A 17,422-nucleotide genomic window follows, 5' to 3' on the forward strand; every position below is an offset into this window, starting at 1 on the left:
AATTAAATAAATAATTAAAAAATAATATATATATATATTAAATTAAAAATTCCGATCCAATTTTAAATTTTATTTTATATTACTTGATTTGATGCCTGAATTTTTAAAAAAACCTCATTTTAAAAAGAACGGGTTTGAGCTAAATTACCTTCCCTACTATCTAGTAGCTAACATCTGACGTTGAAACGACGGCGTATAACCTATGCCCTTTAATTGGTCCCTCACTTTCAGAAACTCTCAAACTTTAGCGCACGTTAGAAAGAAACTTCAAAACCAAAACCCTTTCCCCTTCCTTTCCTCTGCAACTTCTTTGCAAGGAGACAAAACGAAGATGCTTGTGGTAATTAATTGATTAATTTAATAGTTTTAATCGCTTAAATTAATTTTGCTATGGGCAGCACCTTCCTTTCTTTACCAATAAAGCGAGCCATGCCCGATCCGAACCCTTCTTCTAATGGACCCTCCAAGCGTTCCAAGCCTCCGTCTACTCCTCTCCATACTCCCCCAGGCCACGTTGCCTTCCGTCTCCTCTGCCACGTGTCCCGTGTCGGTGGCATCATCGGCAAGTCAGGTAGCGTCATCAAACAACTGCAACAGGTTACCTGTTCCAAGATCCGAATTGAGGATGCCCCGTCCGAAAGCCCCGACCGGGTTATTACTGTCATAGGCCCGAATGCTGTTAATACCAAGGTTGTACTGAGTCTTGGTAGCCTTGACAGTGGTGATGGTAGTAGAGTTGAGGAAATCGATGTGTCCAAGGCGCAGGAGGCGTTAGTAAGGGTGTTCGAGAGGATTCTGGAGGTGGCGGCGGAGAGCAATGGAGCTGCCTTGGGGATGGTTTCTTGTCGGTTGTTGGCGGAGGTTAAGCAAGTTGGGAGCGTGATAGGGAAAGGAGGTAAAGTAGTGGAGAAGATAAGGGAAGATACTGGGACCAAGATTAGGGTTTTAGCGGATAAGCTACCGGCTTGTGCCAGCTCCACGGAGGAGATAGTGGAGGTAAGAAATTTATAATGGGAGTTCGTGAATTAGGGTTTCTGTTTCTGAGTCTTAGGGTTTGTTGACTTTTTCATTTCTAGAAGTTGCTTTTTTTTTTTTTTTTTTCTTTTGACCATGGCAAATAGATTCGAAGTTTTGCAGCTTATGAATTGGCTAACTTAAAATGTGTAATTGATAATTTCTTTAGGCAATTTCATTATTATTTATTGAATTCTCTTCAGTCGATGTATGGAAAATTATTGCATTAACAATCAACCGCTGTGTTTAATATCAAAATTATTTCCATAAACAGCACCCTGAGAAGTGCCTTTTAGGTTCTCATTAGCGAAACCCAAACTTTATTAATTTAACTTATAAATTTTTCATATGGTAAAAATTATGGTAGTTCTGTTCTTTAGACCTTCTAAAACCCCTTTCTTTTTATATGGATAATAAGGGCAGAAAATTTGGGGCAAATTCTGGAGAGGAAATTTATTGTCCTCATGTAAATGGGACATGGAAGTATTCTGAAAGTGAAACTTTCTTGACAGTTTCGATACAATCTAACTAATGTTGCCCAACCTTCTCGTTTTCTTAAGCTTTTGCTTATTCTTGTTGTTATACTTGAGTAGAAACTTTATTTCTTGTTCCCTTGTGTATATTTTCTAGATTGAAGGAGGTGTTTTAGCTGTAAAGAAAGCACTTGTTGCTGTCTCACACTGCCTCCAAGATTGTCCTTCTGTCAATAAAACAAAGGTAACTGAAAACAGAACCATCGAATCAGTTCTGCCGGAGACTTTACGCAGACCTATTGAGGTACTTCCTCAGGAGACTTTGCACAGACCTATAGAGGCGGTTCCCCAGGACCCATTGAACAGACCGATTGACGTGGTTCCGCCGGAATCTTTTCTTAGACATTTTGAGGTTGTTTCGCATAAGTCTTTACCTGATTTGCATGTAGATCATCTTTCACAGCGTAGTTCCCTGGTACCTAGTATTCCCAGGAGCTCTATCAGTTATGCCACCAGAGTTCATCCTTTGTCTCTGGAGTCTGAGAAGGCTTCACCTTTGATAAAAAAATTACAGCAGGAAGTGGTTTTCAAAATTCTTTGCTCCAGTGATAGGGTTGGGGGTGTTATTGGAAAGGGAGGTGCAATTATTAGGGCTCTTCAAAGTGATACAGGAGCTACTATTACAATTGGAGCTACAATCACTGATTGTGATGAACGGTTGGTTACTGTTACTGCATCAGAGGTCAGTCATGTTGTTATCTTCTATGACATTTTACATGTGCTTAGATTTTGTTCTTTTTGTTATTGATATGCTTTCATTGACTTGATATCCTGTAGAACCCAGAATCACAGTATTCTCCGGCACAAAAGGCTGTTGTCCTTGTTTTTGTAAGAACTTTAGAGGCTTCAATTGAAAAAGTGCTAGATTCAGGGTCAGGTAAGGGTTTAAATGTTACTGCTCGGCTTGTAGTTCCATCAAGCCAAGTTGGTTGTCTGTTGGGAAAAGGAGGGGCAATAATTTCTGAAATGCGTAAGGCAACTGGTACCAGCATGCGAATTTTGGGAACTGACCAGGTCCCTAAGTGTGTCACTGAAAATGATCAAGTGGTGCAGGTGCGCTGGAGCTGTCTTTAATTATGTTTATAAAGGTTCATGGACATAAAAATAGCATCTTTTTTTTTTTTAATCTTTGGGGTAAAGTAGAAAATTTCTCAATTTTCAGTAGAGTTTTCTCCTACAAATATGGACAAATGATTCTAATATCTTAGATGGTAGAGTTAAAAAGGAAATCATGACATCACGATCTGTTTATAACATGTTTCCCAGCTGTTCCATAGCATTCTGATTCTGGCTGAGGAAAGATCTCCATATATATTCCTCTCTGTAGATACATTGGCACTTAATCTAGTGTTATGCTTTATCATGAGAGATTTTCCTAAAATAATACAAGCCTGGTTTTTCATAAGGCATGATTTGCTTAATTGTTATTTTCTTTTAACAGATTTCAGGAGGGTATTTGAATGTAAAAGATGCTATATATCATGTGACTGGTAGACTACGAGATAACCTATTTTCTACCACACTGAAAAGTGCTGGAGCAAAAAGCAGTTCCTCGGTTTTAACTGAGACCAGTCCTTATGGAAGATTGTTGGATACTGCCCCTCGTGGGTTGCAAGCATCAAGTGGTTTTTCTCATAGTCTTAGTTGTCATACTACATTGGCAATGAATAATACAGATCCCCTTGGACTTTCCCATAGTTTAGATTGCCCTCGTTCACCAGGATTGTGGACATCAGAGGTAGGCTTTTTTTCATTCTCTCTCACACGAGAGTGTGCACATGCATGCACCCCAGTCTCACTCATGAAGAGAAACAAACGTGCTGGAATAGAATTCTTACACTTTTTAACTTACCTGTGGCTGGGTTTTAATTGCAGATGGCTACTGGCCTGAATCCAAGGAGCATCACAGGTGTTGGAAGAGGATTGACTTCTTTTAGAGGTGGATTTGAACTTGGCAGGTTGGTAGCTTACTGCTAAATTTTGTGTGTTGCACAAACAATTAAAGTTTGAACTCACAAATTTAATGATTGATGTTGATTTTCTAATGCTATACTTAATGGTGTTATATGGGGCCAAATAGAGTTGGGAGTGTGGAATTTGGAGGACGACTCTTTAGATAATATCTCATAGCTAATGACCCTTTTATCTCATATTTGCAGTGGAAACAAATCTGCTGTTGTGACAAATACAACTGTAGAGATCAGAGTTCCTGAGAATGTTATTGACTCTGTTTATGGGGAGAATGGCTGCAATCTGGCTCGCTTAAGAGAGGTAACACACTTTTTTATATTGTTGGTGTATTATTTATTGGCATTGTTTAAAAAAATGCTTCGAATAATATTTAGTAGGTGAGTGGTTCTGCTCCTAATTTTGCGGAGAATTATACAAGCACCATCTAAACAACTCAATTCTTGATAGAACTTAATGAAGAACCTAGACAACACTACTGAAAACCAAAAAGCAATCCACAAGTATCTGAGACTAAAAAGGCAATCAAAATTAAAATGACTTCACTACACCCATTGAACAAAATTCCCTAGTTGGATGTATATCTTCAAGTAAACTGTAAAGAAACTTCTAAAAGTCATTACTTAAGCCTGCTTTTCATAAATAATGTCCCTTTAACAATTTAAAAAGTTAAACCCCCGTTTTGAATAGTCATTACTGATGTCAATACAACATGCCACTATTGAAGAACATATTCTGAAGTCATTACTAAAAATATTCTGTTTAAATCCCCACTTGTATAACAGTTAAGAACAAGCCTCGTGCCTTGAAATTTTATAATAAAACATTTTCGGAAATCTGCTCTTGATATGTTAGAAAGGTTACACTGAATTTCTTACACCTTTTGAGTTATTGATTTGTGCACACAAAAAAGAATGAGCGAATTAAAAAATATCTCCCTAATAAATATCTTCCCGACACCAAGATACCATATTGCTGTCAATATAAAATATTTATGAGATATCTGATCTTAAATCAACTTCAACTTTTCATCTGGTGTTCTTCAATCAGATCTCTGGTGCCAGGGTCATAGTGCATGAACCTCAAATAGGAACAAGTGACAGGATCATTGTCATATCTGGGACGCCCGATCAAACCCAGGCGGCTCAGAGCCTTCTTCAAGCATTCATCCTCACCGGTCCATCACGCTGAAATCTTTCATTAAACCTAATGTTTTCACTAAAGGGAGAAGAAAAACTTGAAGCTTTTGCCTATTTAGCTTCTTTTTTCTTTTTTTTTTCCCGGGTCTTTTCTTTTCCAAGCAGTGTACACTAGTCTAGCCATCTATGCAAGCCTGTTCTTTGGTGACAATAATTTAATCCTAATCATTTACAAAATGTTTTGTATCACATGGCTTATGAACATCACTGTTTTCAGTTGTTTCCTTACTTTTCTTGTCTAGTTTTGGGTTTCTGTTTTACTATGGATGAGAAGTTATGTTTATTATGGTTAATTGGTCTAGTGATAAAGGTCATGGGCCTGCTATGTTGTTATTTTCTCCCCTGCAGTCCTTATTTTGAGCCTAGCTCTTGGTACCCTATAACTGTTAGGCTCCGTTTGTTTCGGGGAAAATAACTTACGCAAAATGATTTCTGGAAAATATTTACATTTTCCAGAAAATTATAGATCTTCCATTGTTTAGTTATTTTTTGAAAATCAGTTTTTTATAATATTAATATATTATTTGATAATATATATTATGTATGTTATTTATTAATATATTATATTAATAGTATATTATTTATTAAATATATTATTATAATATTTATTAATATATTATAATATTTTTTTATTCATGTATTATTTATTAATATAATATTATTTTAAGTAAAATTATACTCAAAAGTATTGATATGTGGTTTTACTCATAAATAGTTTTTTTTTGGAAAATATCTTCCCCTTTTCAAATCTGCGAGATAATTTTCAGAACAATGATCTTATTTTTCGTTGACTAGTAAGTCATTTTCTGTTGACCAGCTAGTTTTCTGTCAAACAAACACCTAAAAATGCTGAAATAATTTTCCAGAAGTTATTTTCTGCAAAACAAACAGAGCCTTAGTAAGCCTAAATTAGCATCACAAGTACAATTCAAATTAATCTTCACTAAAAACTTCAGTTTAAGATGAGTATGTATGATAACACCCCAAAAGGAGAGAACTAACACATTCTTAGATTGTTCTCTTGTAAGTTTGTTGTGAAATTCTTTAGTTGAAAATAAACCTATTCTCCAAATTCTCAATAAAGAATCAGCTTGAATATATATAACCATGCTGAAAATATTCAGAGTAGATGTTTTTGAAAAAGTTAACCTATGATGAATTGGATTCTTTCAAGTATTTGATAAAGATAAAATCCAAGCTCTTTGTTTAGATATGGGTGGAGATGTATCAAAATTTCATCCAGCATCTGTACTGTTTTAGGCTAGAAGATGTGCTTCCAAGCTGAATTTGTAATGCATGTGTTAATAAACATCTATACTGTTTTCCATAGAATGGCACATCCCTTCTAGTGAAGGTTCAAATCCCCCTTAACCCCCATGGCCATGTCCAATTGTACCAAGACAATAAGTTGGTACTCAGGTAACCAATATTCTATTTGCCGTTCTCTCTCTCTCTCTCTCTCTCATTGTTTTCAAGTATTTCAATTTTATGCTAAATAAAAAGATATCAACTCCTATCTTTCTTCTCTTTATCTAATTGCTTTCTGAAAATATATGTTACTATTATAATTGTCATTGTCTCTATATTAATACTTTTTAATGGTTTTTTTTTTTTTGGTAGTTTGGAATGTGGAGGTCCAATAATCTTTTTACACAATTAGTGATAACTCTCTCCCCACAAACCCACTCTCCTTTTCCAAGATCTGAACCCAGAATCTTAAAATTGAAAGTTATAAGATTTGACAGTTATGAGATACCCTCAAGCATTCATCCTCACTTTTTCATCATGATGATATCTTCCATTTTAAACCTAACATATTCCACAAAAGGAGAAGAAAACTCAAAACCGTTTCCTATTTAGTTGCTTTTCAAATTTTTTTTTTTTGGTGTTAATGTTACGAATGATTCTTAAATTATAGTAAAATGTTTAATGTGGTACTTGAATTTTAAAAATTTGTAATGTGGTATTTGAACTATGCATCTATTAATTAAAGTGGTACTTATCTCTAACGAGATTAGTTTCAAATGATGACGTTTGGGACAAATAATCTTTCAAGTATCATATTAGTTAGTATATTCATATTTCAGTTATCATATTGAGATTTTTAAAATTCAGATATTACATTGAATATTTTATTATAGTTTAGGGATCATTCATGGTATTAAACCTTTTTTTATTTGAAACATTGTACACAGTTCTGTTCATCTATCCCTTGATAAGAATGGGTATTATGGTTAGTCACGTGGCAAGGGATATGATACAGCTCTGTTCCTTTCACTGACTTTCATTATCTTAGGCAAACCTTTTACTACTCTATGTCATCTTAGTCAGCCTAAACTATGCATTGGCAAAACAATTCAAATGAATATTCACTTGCAGTTTGGGTGTGTGGTTGGGCAAAATAAACAAATAAATGAAGAGAACTCATGCACATTCTTAGGTTTTCCTCGTGTTAGTTTGTTATAAAACTGTATGGTTGAAAAGTGATACATTTCAATCCTATTTTAATATTTTATGCAATGATACTTTCTTTCCAGTGGAGGATTAAAATCCAAGATTCAAACTCCCCTCTCCCTATGGCCTTAGCCAATTATACCGACAAAATAAGTTGGTTTTTTAAGTAATCCCAGTCCTACATGTTCTTTCACTTCAAAAAATTTAGTTGTATGTTGAGCTTCCGTCAACTTCTTTCTCTCTTTATCATGCATTATTTTCTGAAAATACATATTGCTTAAGGTTTGAATATGAGATCTTTGAATTGGATTTGGATGTTTTAATTTTGAACATCTAAACCTTTGAGAATATCCACTTGGCAGAAATTTCTTTTCTTTTCTCTCATTTTATTTTCTTTTATTTTTCATCTCAGTTCTTTCTTTTTTCCCGTTCAATTTATAATTATCCAATCATACACGTAGTTTATGCCATTGAAAGCAAATAATGGATGATACACACCATATTTCAGGTTTGAATATAAGCGAAGAAAACGTAAACAAATCTGGGTGTGGTATACCACTAACAAGTTGGGGCTCACTCTGGAAAATTTTATCGAGCAAAGAGTTTCCAAAAGTAATGTTATGCAGAACCAAGATTTAGACCACCATTAACATTAATGAAAAACATATAGAATATCAAGCTTTGCTGCTGAATTATAAGTGCAATATATTTCTTTAGAGCTGCATCAGCTGCTGCTGGCTGCTGCAGTTGCAGGTGGTGGTGGTGCTATCGCTTTGAGTGTAATTTCCACATTGTCATGAACTCCTTGGAGCAGTAGCTCTCCATCATATGTAACGACTTTACGTTTCTTTGCTGCTCTTAGTGTCCCGACGAGTGCTTCAAAGATGTTAGCACACTTATCATCATGAAATAGCACCCCGAATGTCACCTTCAACACATGAAACAACAAAACTTTATACATTTATACTAGAAAAGTAAATTGTAGCAACATGGAGTGGGAAATAGTATCACCATTCATCTAACTTTGCAAGTACTGTTTTCAGATGATGTGAACATGCCTGTAATTTTGTTTCTATTACTCAGAAAAAGAAAAACCTATAATGTCAATAATGTACCCTTCAATTTCTATAAAAGTAAAAGGTAAGTGTCTTTGGATTTGGAAGTAAATTTTTTATTAGATGAATTGGGTAACTTTTAAGTTTCATGGATAACAAAAAGCGTGATTTTATTTTTATATATTATTATATTTAACCATTCTTACCTTTCAGTAATTTACACATCAAATATATATATTTATTTTAAACAGCCTTTTTAGAATAGAAAAGCAAATCATAAAATTTAAGTAGCAGAAGCAATAATTAAGATCTGCTTGGTAGATGCTTTTTCATTCTCTTTTTGTTTTTTTTTTTATTTGCAAAAATATATGTGAAAAAGCAATAATAAAAAAAATTAGAAAATCAAAGACAAATAAGAAAAATAAAAACATCTACCATATAGAACCTAAATGAAGTTTTTAGTAGCAAAACAAAGGGTTGGCTCAGTTGTTTAGCTGACTCTACTAGTTATGAATTGTCTAGGTTAGAATCTCGTTGATGGTCCTTCGTTGGCATTAATTTCAAATGCAATCAATGAAATTTTGTGAAACGCATATCTTGGCCAACAATTGATAACCATCACAGGCATTGGAACAATCTATCTGCCCTGAATTCTATAACCAAAATAAAGCTAATGCCTGTAATGATTATCACTTGTTGACCTCTCCTCTTTCACGTAATGCAAATACGAGTTTAAACTTACAACCTCTCTAAACAACAAGCAATTCCATAACTATAAAGAGAGCCTACAACAAATTTTAGCAAAAAAAAAATTCAAACTTCAAATTTCAATCGCAAGGGGGGAGTATGGTCCCCTAAATCAGGCTCTTCAAAACAGGCAGTTGAAAACAACAATAGAGAATACTTGCACTTGCCATCTCTAGTCAGGCGAAAGAGAAAAGGACTTGTGTGTTTGTCACTAGGATACTCAATGATCTTCCTGATATGCCCCTCCAAAGATTTTCCAAATTTGTAAATTTCAAAGAAAACTCAGAACACAAATTAAGACAACTGAGGGCGTGATGTGAATTTATGAAGCTTTATCATATTCACCAGGAGATACATATCTATAGATAACTAGAGGTAAAATTCTTTCCATAGGACTTTCAAAGCACATTTGCTTGAATTTGGTAAGTGGGTATGTTGGAAATTCGGTCCAGAAATTTGCTATACTGATAGGAATCAGGTTTGTGCTCTTCAATTAGCCAGATGAACTACAAAAAATTATATTGAATTGGTTTTGCAGAGTGGATTGAGTAGAATAAAGATCGTCACTGATTCAACTTCTTCTATAGCGAAGGAAGGAGTGTTTCAAGATCCAACTAGTGCCTCTTGGAGGTTACTACTGGGCAGTGAAATTTGTAATAAGCTAGAGAGACTTGTTGGTTGGAATTTTGGTCACATAATAAATGCTTTAGCAATATTCGCCCCCAAACTCTTCCAGTATTATTTCTATCATTCTTTTCATGGTTCATCAGCAGGGAATGAATAGTAAAATCCACCAGGTATCTAAGTCAATCCTCTCACAGGACACAGCAATAGTTATATATATATATATATATATATTACAAAAGAGATGACAATTTGAGGATAAAAGTTAATTTAACTTCTACAAAAGTTGAAAATGAAGAAGAAAAATAGATTCCATTGTCATAAATGTACAGGAAAGATCGACCAATCAAACTGGAAAGTTTGAAGCATTCCAGATCCAGATCAAACAAGTATGTGATGTCCAAATAGCATAAAATTAAAACCCAGAAATAGAAAGGAGAAAAATCAGATAGGAAAAGAAACCTTGTAAGAACCATCGGGTTGGATCTTGCCAAGTCTTTGGATTTCTTCCTTGAGTCGCTCCACCTCTTCTTCTACGTTCATTGTCTTCGCTTCTTTCTTTGAAAAAACTAACAATATTTGTCTGGATATGTCTGGTTATCTCTTATGAGCTCTTGGCTATCAAGGGGCAAGAATCCATGTCTTCTATAGGACAACCCTCTCGAACGATGTTAAAAATGAAAAGTGGTTTCGGTTCGGTGGTTTTGGATAAGAATGTGGTGATTGGTTCATGTGGAGGGGTCTACCCTGTGTGGCCCTGCACGTGTGAAAAGTGGAATGGATTCTTTCTTACGGAACGATGAAAGTGGTGTAGGCCCAACTAATGACGATTGACGACCCACTATATTAAATTATTTTTTCTCATTTACTGGATCTTTGAGAATCGTAGTTTTTTTTTTAATTTAACATTATCAAAATTTAAATTTAAATTATTAAAATTAAAAATTGAGTATTTTATAAATATATTAAGTGACTGTTAATGAGACCCATAATTTCATATTACATATAAATAATATAATAAAATGTTATCAGTTTTTATTTTTTGCCAGAATTAATTTATGTTTATTTATTAATAAAGTCCAGTGTACCTATAACAATAAAATAAAAAATTTTCTGGCATAAAGAAACAGTTGAAATAACAATATTCATTAGAGTCGCGACATTGGTCACTCGGCCCACAGGCCACAAGGACTTTTTTGTATGAAAGAGTTGTAATTTGGAGATAGTAGAATGAATTATAAATGTTAAGTTTTAAATTTTAAATTTATTAAAAATTAATTTTTAAATTATATAAATTAATTAAATTAAGTCTTAAAATCGTTTGGTCATAAAATATTGTAGTTAATTATTTTTAATGTGATTTAGGTAAAAAAAAATTTTAAAATTTTATAATCATATTTATAAAATTATTATATGTTGCTACTGTAGCTTAAGATTCAATTTATTGATGTAATAAAATAATATTTTAACAAATTGTTTACATGGGTTTTCATCCAAAAATCTTAATTTTTTAATGAGATTGTTCAAAGCATATTCTTATTTGGGTGAATTGGTAGGTCTGGTAAAGATTGAGATTTGATTTGGCTTGAATTTTTTTAATAATTTATAATATTATAAAATTTTAAAATTTATTTAAATTTAAATTATTTTATAAAAAAATTAATTTGAATCGTTTGGTTGATATTTTTAAAATTTATTTAATTAAATTTAGATATAAAATAATTATTTTTATTTTATAAAAAATTTAAATATATATAAAAATTAATAAAAATATATAATTTGATTTGATTAAAATATTTTTAAAATTTTATACTTTTAATCAAAAAATTAATTTAAACTTAATAAAAATATTTAATATTTAAATTTAAAATAATAAATAATTTAATTTAATTTAAATAAAATATTATAATTTTAAATTAATTTTTTTATTTTATCAATTCTTTTCTCATGCATATGAAATTTAATTAAAATACGATATAGTGATACAATACGAATAAAAAATATAAAAATAATATGACTTAAAATTTTATAAAAATTATAAATAAATTTAATAAAATTAAAAAATTATATTTTATACTTTTTTATCAATATGACAAATGATTTTTATGTAAAATAAATATAATATTTTATAAAATAAAATGACACGAATTGTTAGATTTTATTGCACCTTTCAATAAATTATTATATTAAAAAAATTATGATAAAGCCATGTGTCACTTTTAAACCCTTCATACACCTGCTAGTTGGGCTATCATAACCCTTTTATCATATTGTCCTAAACCGTAATTTGGTCTCGATTTTACGTCAATCTGTCCTTAGCCCAACGAGCCCACCATCCCCAACCTTTATTCTAGTGAGTGGCCATTCTACTCCTACCCCCCCAGTGGCATAAACCGTAAATATATTCATTCATCAGGGGCTTTTACTTAATCCTCTCATGTCCGCCTTACTCCCCCAAATCTGCTTCTTTCAACCTGTCTCCGGTCGCTTCACAAGATACTTTTAAAACATTATTTTCATTATAATTTTTAATAATTTATTTTTTTATATTAAAAAATTAATCACAGTTTTGAATAGGTTTCTCTAATTACTTCGTTTCCCTTTCTGAGGATTTTATTCTCTTGTTTTTTGTTTGGGAGATTTTTTGGGCAAAGTTTGTGGTAATTTCGATGCAAAAGGAATGGCAAATTCAAATCGCCAGCCAACATCAATGTACGGTTCAGGTGCTATGAACATGCAACAAAAACTAGAAGAAGAAGAAGAAGACGACGTCCCGGGCGGAGGCGGTGGAGAAGCAGGCGAAGAGTCGTTGGATAACCCTCAGATTGGTTACCAAGAAAGCGTTGGCGTTGTTACGGTTATGAGTAATGGCATGGAAGAAGCTTCTCATGCCAATATTTATGGGCAAGGAACCGATTTAACTGCCGTTCCCGGTAATGCTGGCGCTGATCAGTTAACTCTCTCGTTTCAAGGGGAGGTATATGTGTTTGATTCAGTTTCTCCTGACAAGGTTCGTTATATATATGGGCTTTTAGTTTTGATTAATACTATCTTTATTTTATATAATTTTGATGCTGATTTTTCTTTAAATTGTTTACTTTTTGCATATGTGTATAAGTTTGTTGGATGAATTAATGAAATTATTCGATAATTTGGCGAATTAAGTAGCGACCTTTTGTGTTTTAATGCTAATTTAGCTGAAAAGCCTTGTTTTTTTGCATCTATGTTGTGGTTTACATGGTCAATTACTCAATTTCTTTGTTTAAAGTAATGTGGTGGGTTATGCATTATTCCCTTCTCTCAAATGAAGAAAGCTCCTTCCGTTTCTCCTCAATCCAATCAAGTTTAGTTATATCTGCATGGTATGATCTAGATGTGCGTTTGTTTATTAATGGTGTTTCATGTTAAAGGGAATAGACTTACTATCTGGGTTCCTGTTAATTTTTCTTCTTATTGCTTTTAATGTGCACCTTTTATGTGTAAAAAGGGTTCTGCTCATTGAAGTTGATTGTGTTAGGTATTCTAGTTGTCATCATTATTGAATTTGCATTCATTTTGTTGATCACGTCACTTACATTTATTTGCAGTTGTATTGTGACTGTGTTAAAATAACATTCTCAATTAGAGTTCCATTACCGAGTCATGGACCTCCTTCATTTTCTTACTCTTTTGGGGATTAATTCTGTAAATTCAAGTGTACAATTCAATAGTAGGTGATTATGATATAAGACTGACGTGGATTTTTTAATTGATCGTGTAAAAGTAATGATGTGTTATAATGTTAAACTGCAGTGGATTGCAGTGGTTGCTATTAGGACTTGCAGTTTCAGATATGAAGAAGCAATATGGGGAAAATCATAATTAGTTGTGCTTGATTTTTTCAGGTACAGGCAGTATTGTTACTTCTAGGTGGATATGAAATCCCTTCAGGCATTCCTGCATTGGGGACAGTTCCTGTTACTCAAAGGGTATGCGTTAGATCAATCATCCTAGTTATCTTGTGACTAATTATTTTAAGGAGGTTCTGTTTTGTTCATATATCTAGTTCTTTTATTGCATTCTCCTAGGGCATGGGTGACTTTCCTGGGAGGTCAATTCAACCACAGAGAGCTGCTTCTTTAAACCGGTTCAGGGAGAAGAGAAAAGAGCGGTGTTTTGATAAGAAAATCCGCTATACCGTGCGGAAAGAAGTGGCTCTCAGGTATTCCAATGATCAGTTTTACTTCTTTTTCCACATTCTTCTTTCTTCACTTAGAGCTTGTTCTTCAAGTGACTTTCTAACATGCTAGCTGTGGTTCGTCAGGATGCAGCGTAAGAAGGGTCAGTTCACATCATCCAAGGCAATTTCCAATGAAGCAGCCTCAGCCTCTTCAGGCTGGAATGGAACACCAGGTTCTGGTCAAGATGAGCAAGAAACTTTGTGAGTAGCTTTTCCTATGATCAAATAGCTTTCCTTTAATTTATCATTGGATTGGTATTCCACCTCACTTCAACATGTTAGTTTCAAGTATGTACACCAGCTATCATTTGTTATGTTCCAATAAAAGGGACTTCTGTAGATTCTCTTCTTTATTTTCCTATTATTTTGTGTAATTTTCTGTGTAGGTGTACAAATTGTGGAATCAGTTCTAAGTCCACTCCTATGATGCGTCGTGGACCTGCTGGTCCAAGGAGTCTTTGCAATGCATGTGGACTCAAGTGGGCAAATAAGGTTTGTGAAACCAGGAAAGAATTGTTCATACTATTCCTCTTTTAATTGCATGCAGACTCAAGAGAGCATACTATAAGATGATTGACTGTCCTCTAACTTTTGTTAATTATGTGTTCTTTGTAATTCTAATGATATATTTTTTTACAATTCTAATGATATTTAATCACACAAGATAATGATTAATCCTTGTGATTGTTAGAAAGGCATATCTCAAGATTTTGATCCATTATCTTGTGAAGCTTATTTGTAATTAGTATAGAAGATATTTAGTCAACGTGTCAAATTATGATTATTAAAAGTTAAAAATTTGAAAGTTAAGGTGGATGAAACCTTGTGGTACAAGCAAATTTAGTTTCATCCTGCTAATTTTAATTTTTGGCAAATAAGCTTCTTCAAAGTCTTTTCAATTAATAACTTTTGTGATGCAAAGTTAAGTCTTTGAATTACTTATTCTTATTAGGAAAGAAATAGAAGAAAACTTACTGATTAGATGAATCAGCCAGAATTATACTTGTTATTTTCTGGACATTAATTAAAGATGTGGGCACTTGTCATTTCACAAATCAGTTACTTGATCAGACGTGAAAAACTTACCTCCTATGTTTCTTTGTCCTTAGGCTTCAAATTAATAGTGAATTCAAAATTAGGTAACATCATAAATGGGCTTGAATACCAAACTATGGTACTATCTTGTTTTGAGTTATTTTTGTCCAAGGTTTGCTGTTGATGTTTGTAAAGATTAAAGATTTTCTTTTACAGTCCTCTAGATAATCGAGTTGGTGAGAATAATTGAGTTTCTTCTTCCCTTGACAACTTATTGTGATGGAAAGCCTGGAGCATCCCTGGTCTCATGGCAACAGCTGCAACATTTTGATTTGCTATCAGTCACTTAAGTTTATTAGATGGGTAATACAGGAAAATCTCTTTTTTGGGTGCATAATCAATCTAACCTTAAAGTTCTTCAAAAGCCTAAGACTAACCTTAGGTTAGGCGTTCCTTATCTGATGATCTGATAATATAATAATCTCATAACCTCCTTATGAAGGGACACGCCATAAAATCAAAATTTTAAAGTAACCTTGAAATTCAGTTTTCTACTTCCGGTCGATTTGTTCCTGGCACCACCTAACCTTAATACTTGATGAGTTTCGGAAGTAAATATATCCTTTGAGCAATAAGTCAGTCATGTCTTCTGAAGTTTAGTAACTTGTGGAGAATAACTCTAAGCTCTTAGAAATTGATAATCTTTGATGATTGTTTGTATTTCTTTGTTCAGTCACTTGGGAAGTTTTGATTTGCAGGGTGTTTTGAGAGATCTTTCAAAGGTTTCTACTGTAGCAATCCAGGATCCATCTGCAAAGACTACTGAGCAGGTACTGCTAACTTAAAATAGTATTGATGATAGTTGTTTATCACTTGTTTTCGTTATGTCCCAAGTGTTGCATGAATCTTATTACATCCCTACTTCATGGGTGTTTTATCAGAGTGATGCTGAAGCTAATGACTCAGAGGCTGTAACTGTGACTACAGAAGTTGTATCTTCATCTAATGGAGATAACTCTGCTGTCACTGCTGAAAGATGAGTAACAAGTTCCTTCCATTACAGTGAGCATTATGTTGCTGTTTGAAGACAGATGTCAAACTTTGTTGTAATAATTGAGTTTGTTTGACAACTGTGTATATGGTTCATTGCCTTCGATCATTATGTAAATAATTGTGAAATTGCGAGATACAGCCTGATTAGTTTCTGTAGCATAGGAGTAAGAAAAACAAAACTTAGTGTCACTTTTAGCAAATTTTCTTCCTTCCATACATGTTGAAGCTGGCAGCTTGTTTGATAATTTCCTTATCATACAAAAGTGGAAATATTGCAGAGTGAAAGGGAACTTTGACAAACATAGGTAGGGAAAGGAAGAGCTTGATGTCCAAAATTTTGAGGCTGATATTCCAATTCTACCCACCACCTTCTCACCAAATGTAAATGGTTAATCGGTTCAAGTTTGATGAGGATCATTTTGGGGTGGAATCCATGTGTGAGCATCCTTGCTATTCTGTTTTTCTTGTCTCATTGTTTGCCTAAACTCCTCGGTATAAGGCCTGGCAAACGTAGCTCTTACATGCTGGTCTTTCCTTACCTCTCCATGCAGCTCACCATTTCTGCTACCCAAGGTAGCCCAGGCGGCAACTAATGACAATCAAATCGCTGCTGATTCGGTCCAGTATCAGCCATGCGTAATCAGTTTGCTACATTGTCAACCCCTGAGTTCATATCTTGAATGATTTTAAATTATAGTAAATAGTAAAATTTTAAAAATTTTTAATGTGATGTTTGTATTATGATTCATTAATTAACGTTGTATTTATTTTAATATAATTATTTTTAAAAAATAACATGTGATGAATAAATAATTTTTTAAATATTATATTAATTAATAATTTTATAATATAAATATAATATTAAAAAATTTTAAATTTAAATATAATATTAAATATTTTGTTATAATTTAAGAACAATCACATAAACCCTTTCAGATAAAATTTAGATGCTCAAGAACAGCCGCAGCTAAGGGATGCTTCTTCGTGCAATCACGTTTCACCGCGATGAAAACGGGTGTTATCCAACTGATTTTGTTTGGATTTCGCAATTTGTAGCCTTGAAATAACTCTACTCACCTACCCTTTCTTGGTGAATTTAATAATTTGAATATTTATATTATATTTATTTTATATTTAATACGTATAAAATATAAAAAAGATTATATTGTAATTTATGCCGTTAAACATAAAATAGACATATATATTTTTAATTTATAAATAATTTTGATTAAAATTTTAAATTATATTACTTTCATATTTTTTTTTTCATTTTTATATTTAAAATTGCAACCAAAAAATTTATAGATATTTTTTAAATTGTATTTTATCTTTATATTTATTTTAATGTATCTTAACATATATCAATAAGAGTATAATTGTATTTTGTTACCAATGATAATTCAATAAAATTAAAACTAAAAAAATAAATATATTTAAAAAGTTATTGACAAAATATATAATTTATATCATAAAAATATTTGTAAATGTAATTGATTTATTTTTATTTTAAAAAATATTTAT

General features: G+C 32.8%; 3 protein-coding genes and 1 long non-coding RNA gene across 4 annotated transcripts; 3 read left to right on the top strand and 1 right to left on the bottom strand.

Moving 5' to 3' along the window:
- The first annotated feature begins 187 nt into the window (after positions 1–187).
- Positions 188–4,942, top strand: LOC111282796 (KH domain-containing protein HEN4-like). Its single transcript, XM_022871047.2, has 7 exons — positions 188–996; positions 1,645–2,229; positions 2,325–2,600; positions 2,989–3,285; positions 3,423–3,505; positions 3,707–3,818; positions 4,566–4,942. Exons 1-7 carry the CDS (start codon positions 391–393, stop codon positions 4,704–4,706), a joined length of 2,100 nt encoding a protein of 699 aa, XP_022726782.1. The 5' UTR covers positions 188–390; the 3' UTR covers positions 4,707–4,942.
- Positions 3,708–16,203, top strand: LOC111282797 (GATA transcription factor 28-like). The gene is made up of 8 exons (XM_022871051.2): positions 3,708–3,818; positions 12,234–12,604; positions 13,479–13,562; positions 13,662–13,795; positions 13,898–14,014; positions 14,200–14,305; positions 15,607–15,678; positions 15,790–16,203. The coding sequence occupies exons 2-8, from the start codon at positions 12,275–12,277 to the stop codon at positions 15,886–15,888; spliced, it is 942 nt and encodes a 313-aa protein (XP_022726786.1). The 5' UTR covers positions 3,708–3,818; positions 12,234–12,274; the 3' UTR covers positions 15,889–16,203.
- LOC111282798 (costars family protein) lies at positions 7,701–10,281 on the bottom strand. The gene is made up of 2 exons (XM_022871052.2): positions 10,057–10,281; positions 7,701–8,096 (listed from the first exon to the last, which is right to left on the bottom strand). The coding sequence occupies exons 1-2, from the start codon at positions 10,135–10,137 to the stop codon at positions 7,893–7,895; spliced, it is 285 nt and encodes a 94-aa protein (XP_022726787.1). The 5' UTR covers positions 10,138–10,281; the 3' UTR covers positions 7,701–7,892.
- A 3-nt stretch (positions 16,204–16,206) lies between the features above and the next one.
- Positions 16,207–16,647, top strand: LOC149518903 (uncharacterized). Its single transcript, XR_016342304.1, has 2 exons — positions 16,207–16,338; positions 16,453–16,647. It is a non-coding gene; the product is annotated as an uncharacterized LOC149518903 (long non-coding RNA).
- Positions 16,648–17,422: the final 775 nt, after the last annotated feature.

Source organism: Durio zibethinus, chromosome 5 (genome assembly GCF_047325235.1).
Source record: "Durio zibethinus cultivar Kanyao isolate XHJ-2024 chromosome 5, ASM4732523v1, whole genome shotgun sequence".
Classification (NCBI taxonomy): Eukaryota; Viridiplantae; Streptophyta; class Magnoliopsida; order Malvales; family Malvaceae; genus Durio; species Durio zibethinus.

Excerpts from the sequence above, each read along its gene's own strand:
- LOC111282796 (XM_022871047.2), top strand. The coding sequence starts at position 391 with ATGGGCAGCACCTTCCTTTCTTTACCAATAAAGCGAGCCATGCCCGAT. Across the intron at positions 997-1,644 it reads CCACGGAGGAGATAGTGGAG|ATTGAAGGAGGTGTTTTAGC; the intron begins GTAAGAAATTTA and ends TATATTTTCTAG. Across the intron at positions 2,230-2,324 it reads TTACTGTTACTGCATCAGAG|AACCCAGAATCACAGTATTC; the intron begins GTCAGTCATGTT and ends GATATCCTGTAG.
- LOC111282798 (XM_022871052.2), bottom strand. The coding sequence starts at position 10,137 with ATGAACGTAGAAGAAGAGGTGGAGCGACTCAAGGAAGAAATCCAAAGA. Across the intron at positions 8,097-10,056 it reads AACCCGATGGTTCTTACAAG|GTGACATTCGGGGTGCTATT; the intron begins GTTTCTTTTCCT and ends CATGTGTTGAAG.
- LOC111282797 (XM_022871051.2), top strand. The coding sequence starts at position 12,275 with ATGGCAAATTCAAATCGCCAGCCAACATCAATGTACGGTTCAGGTGCT. Across the intron at positions 13,563-13,661 it reads CAGTTCCTGTTACTCAAAGG|GGCATGGGTGACTTTCCTGG; the intron begins GTATGCGTTAGA and ends GCATTCTCCTAG. Across the intron at positions 13,796-13,897 it reads CGGAAAGAAGTGGCTCTCAG|GATGCAGCGTAAGAAGGGTC; the intron begins GTATTCCAATGA and ends GTGGTTCGTCAG.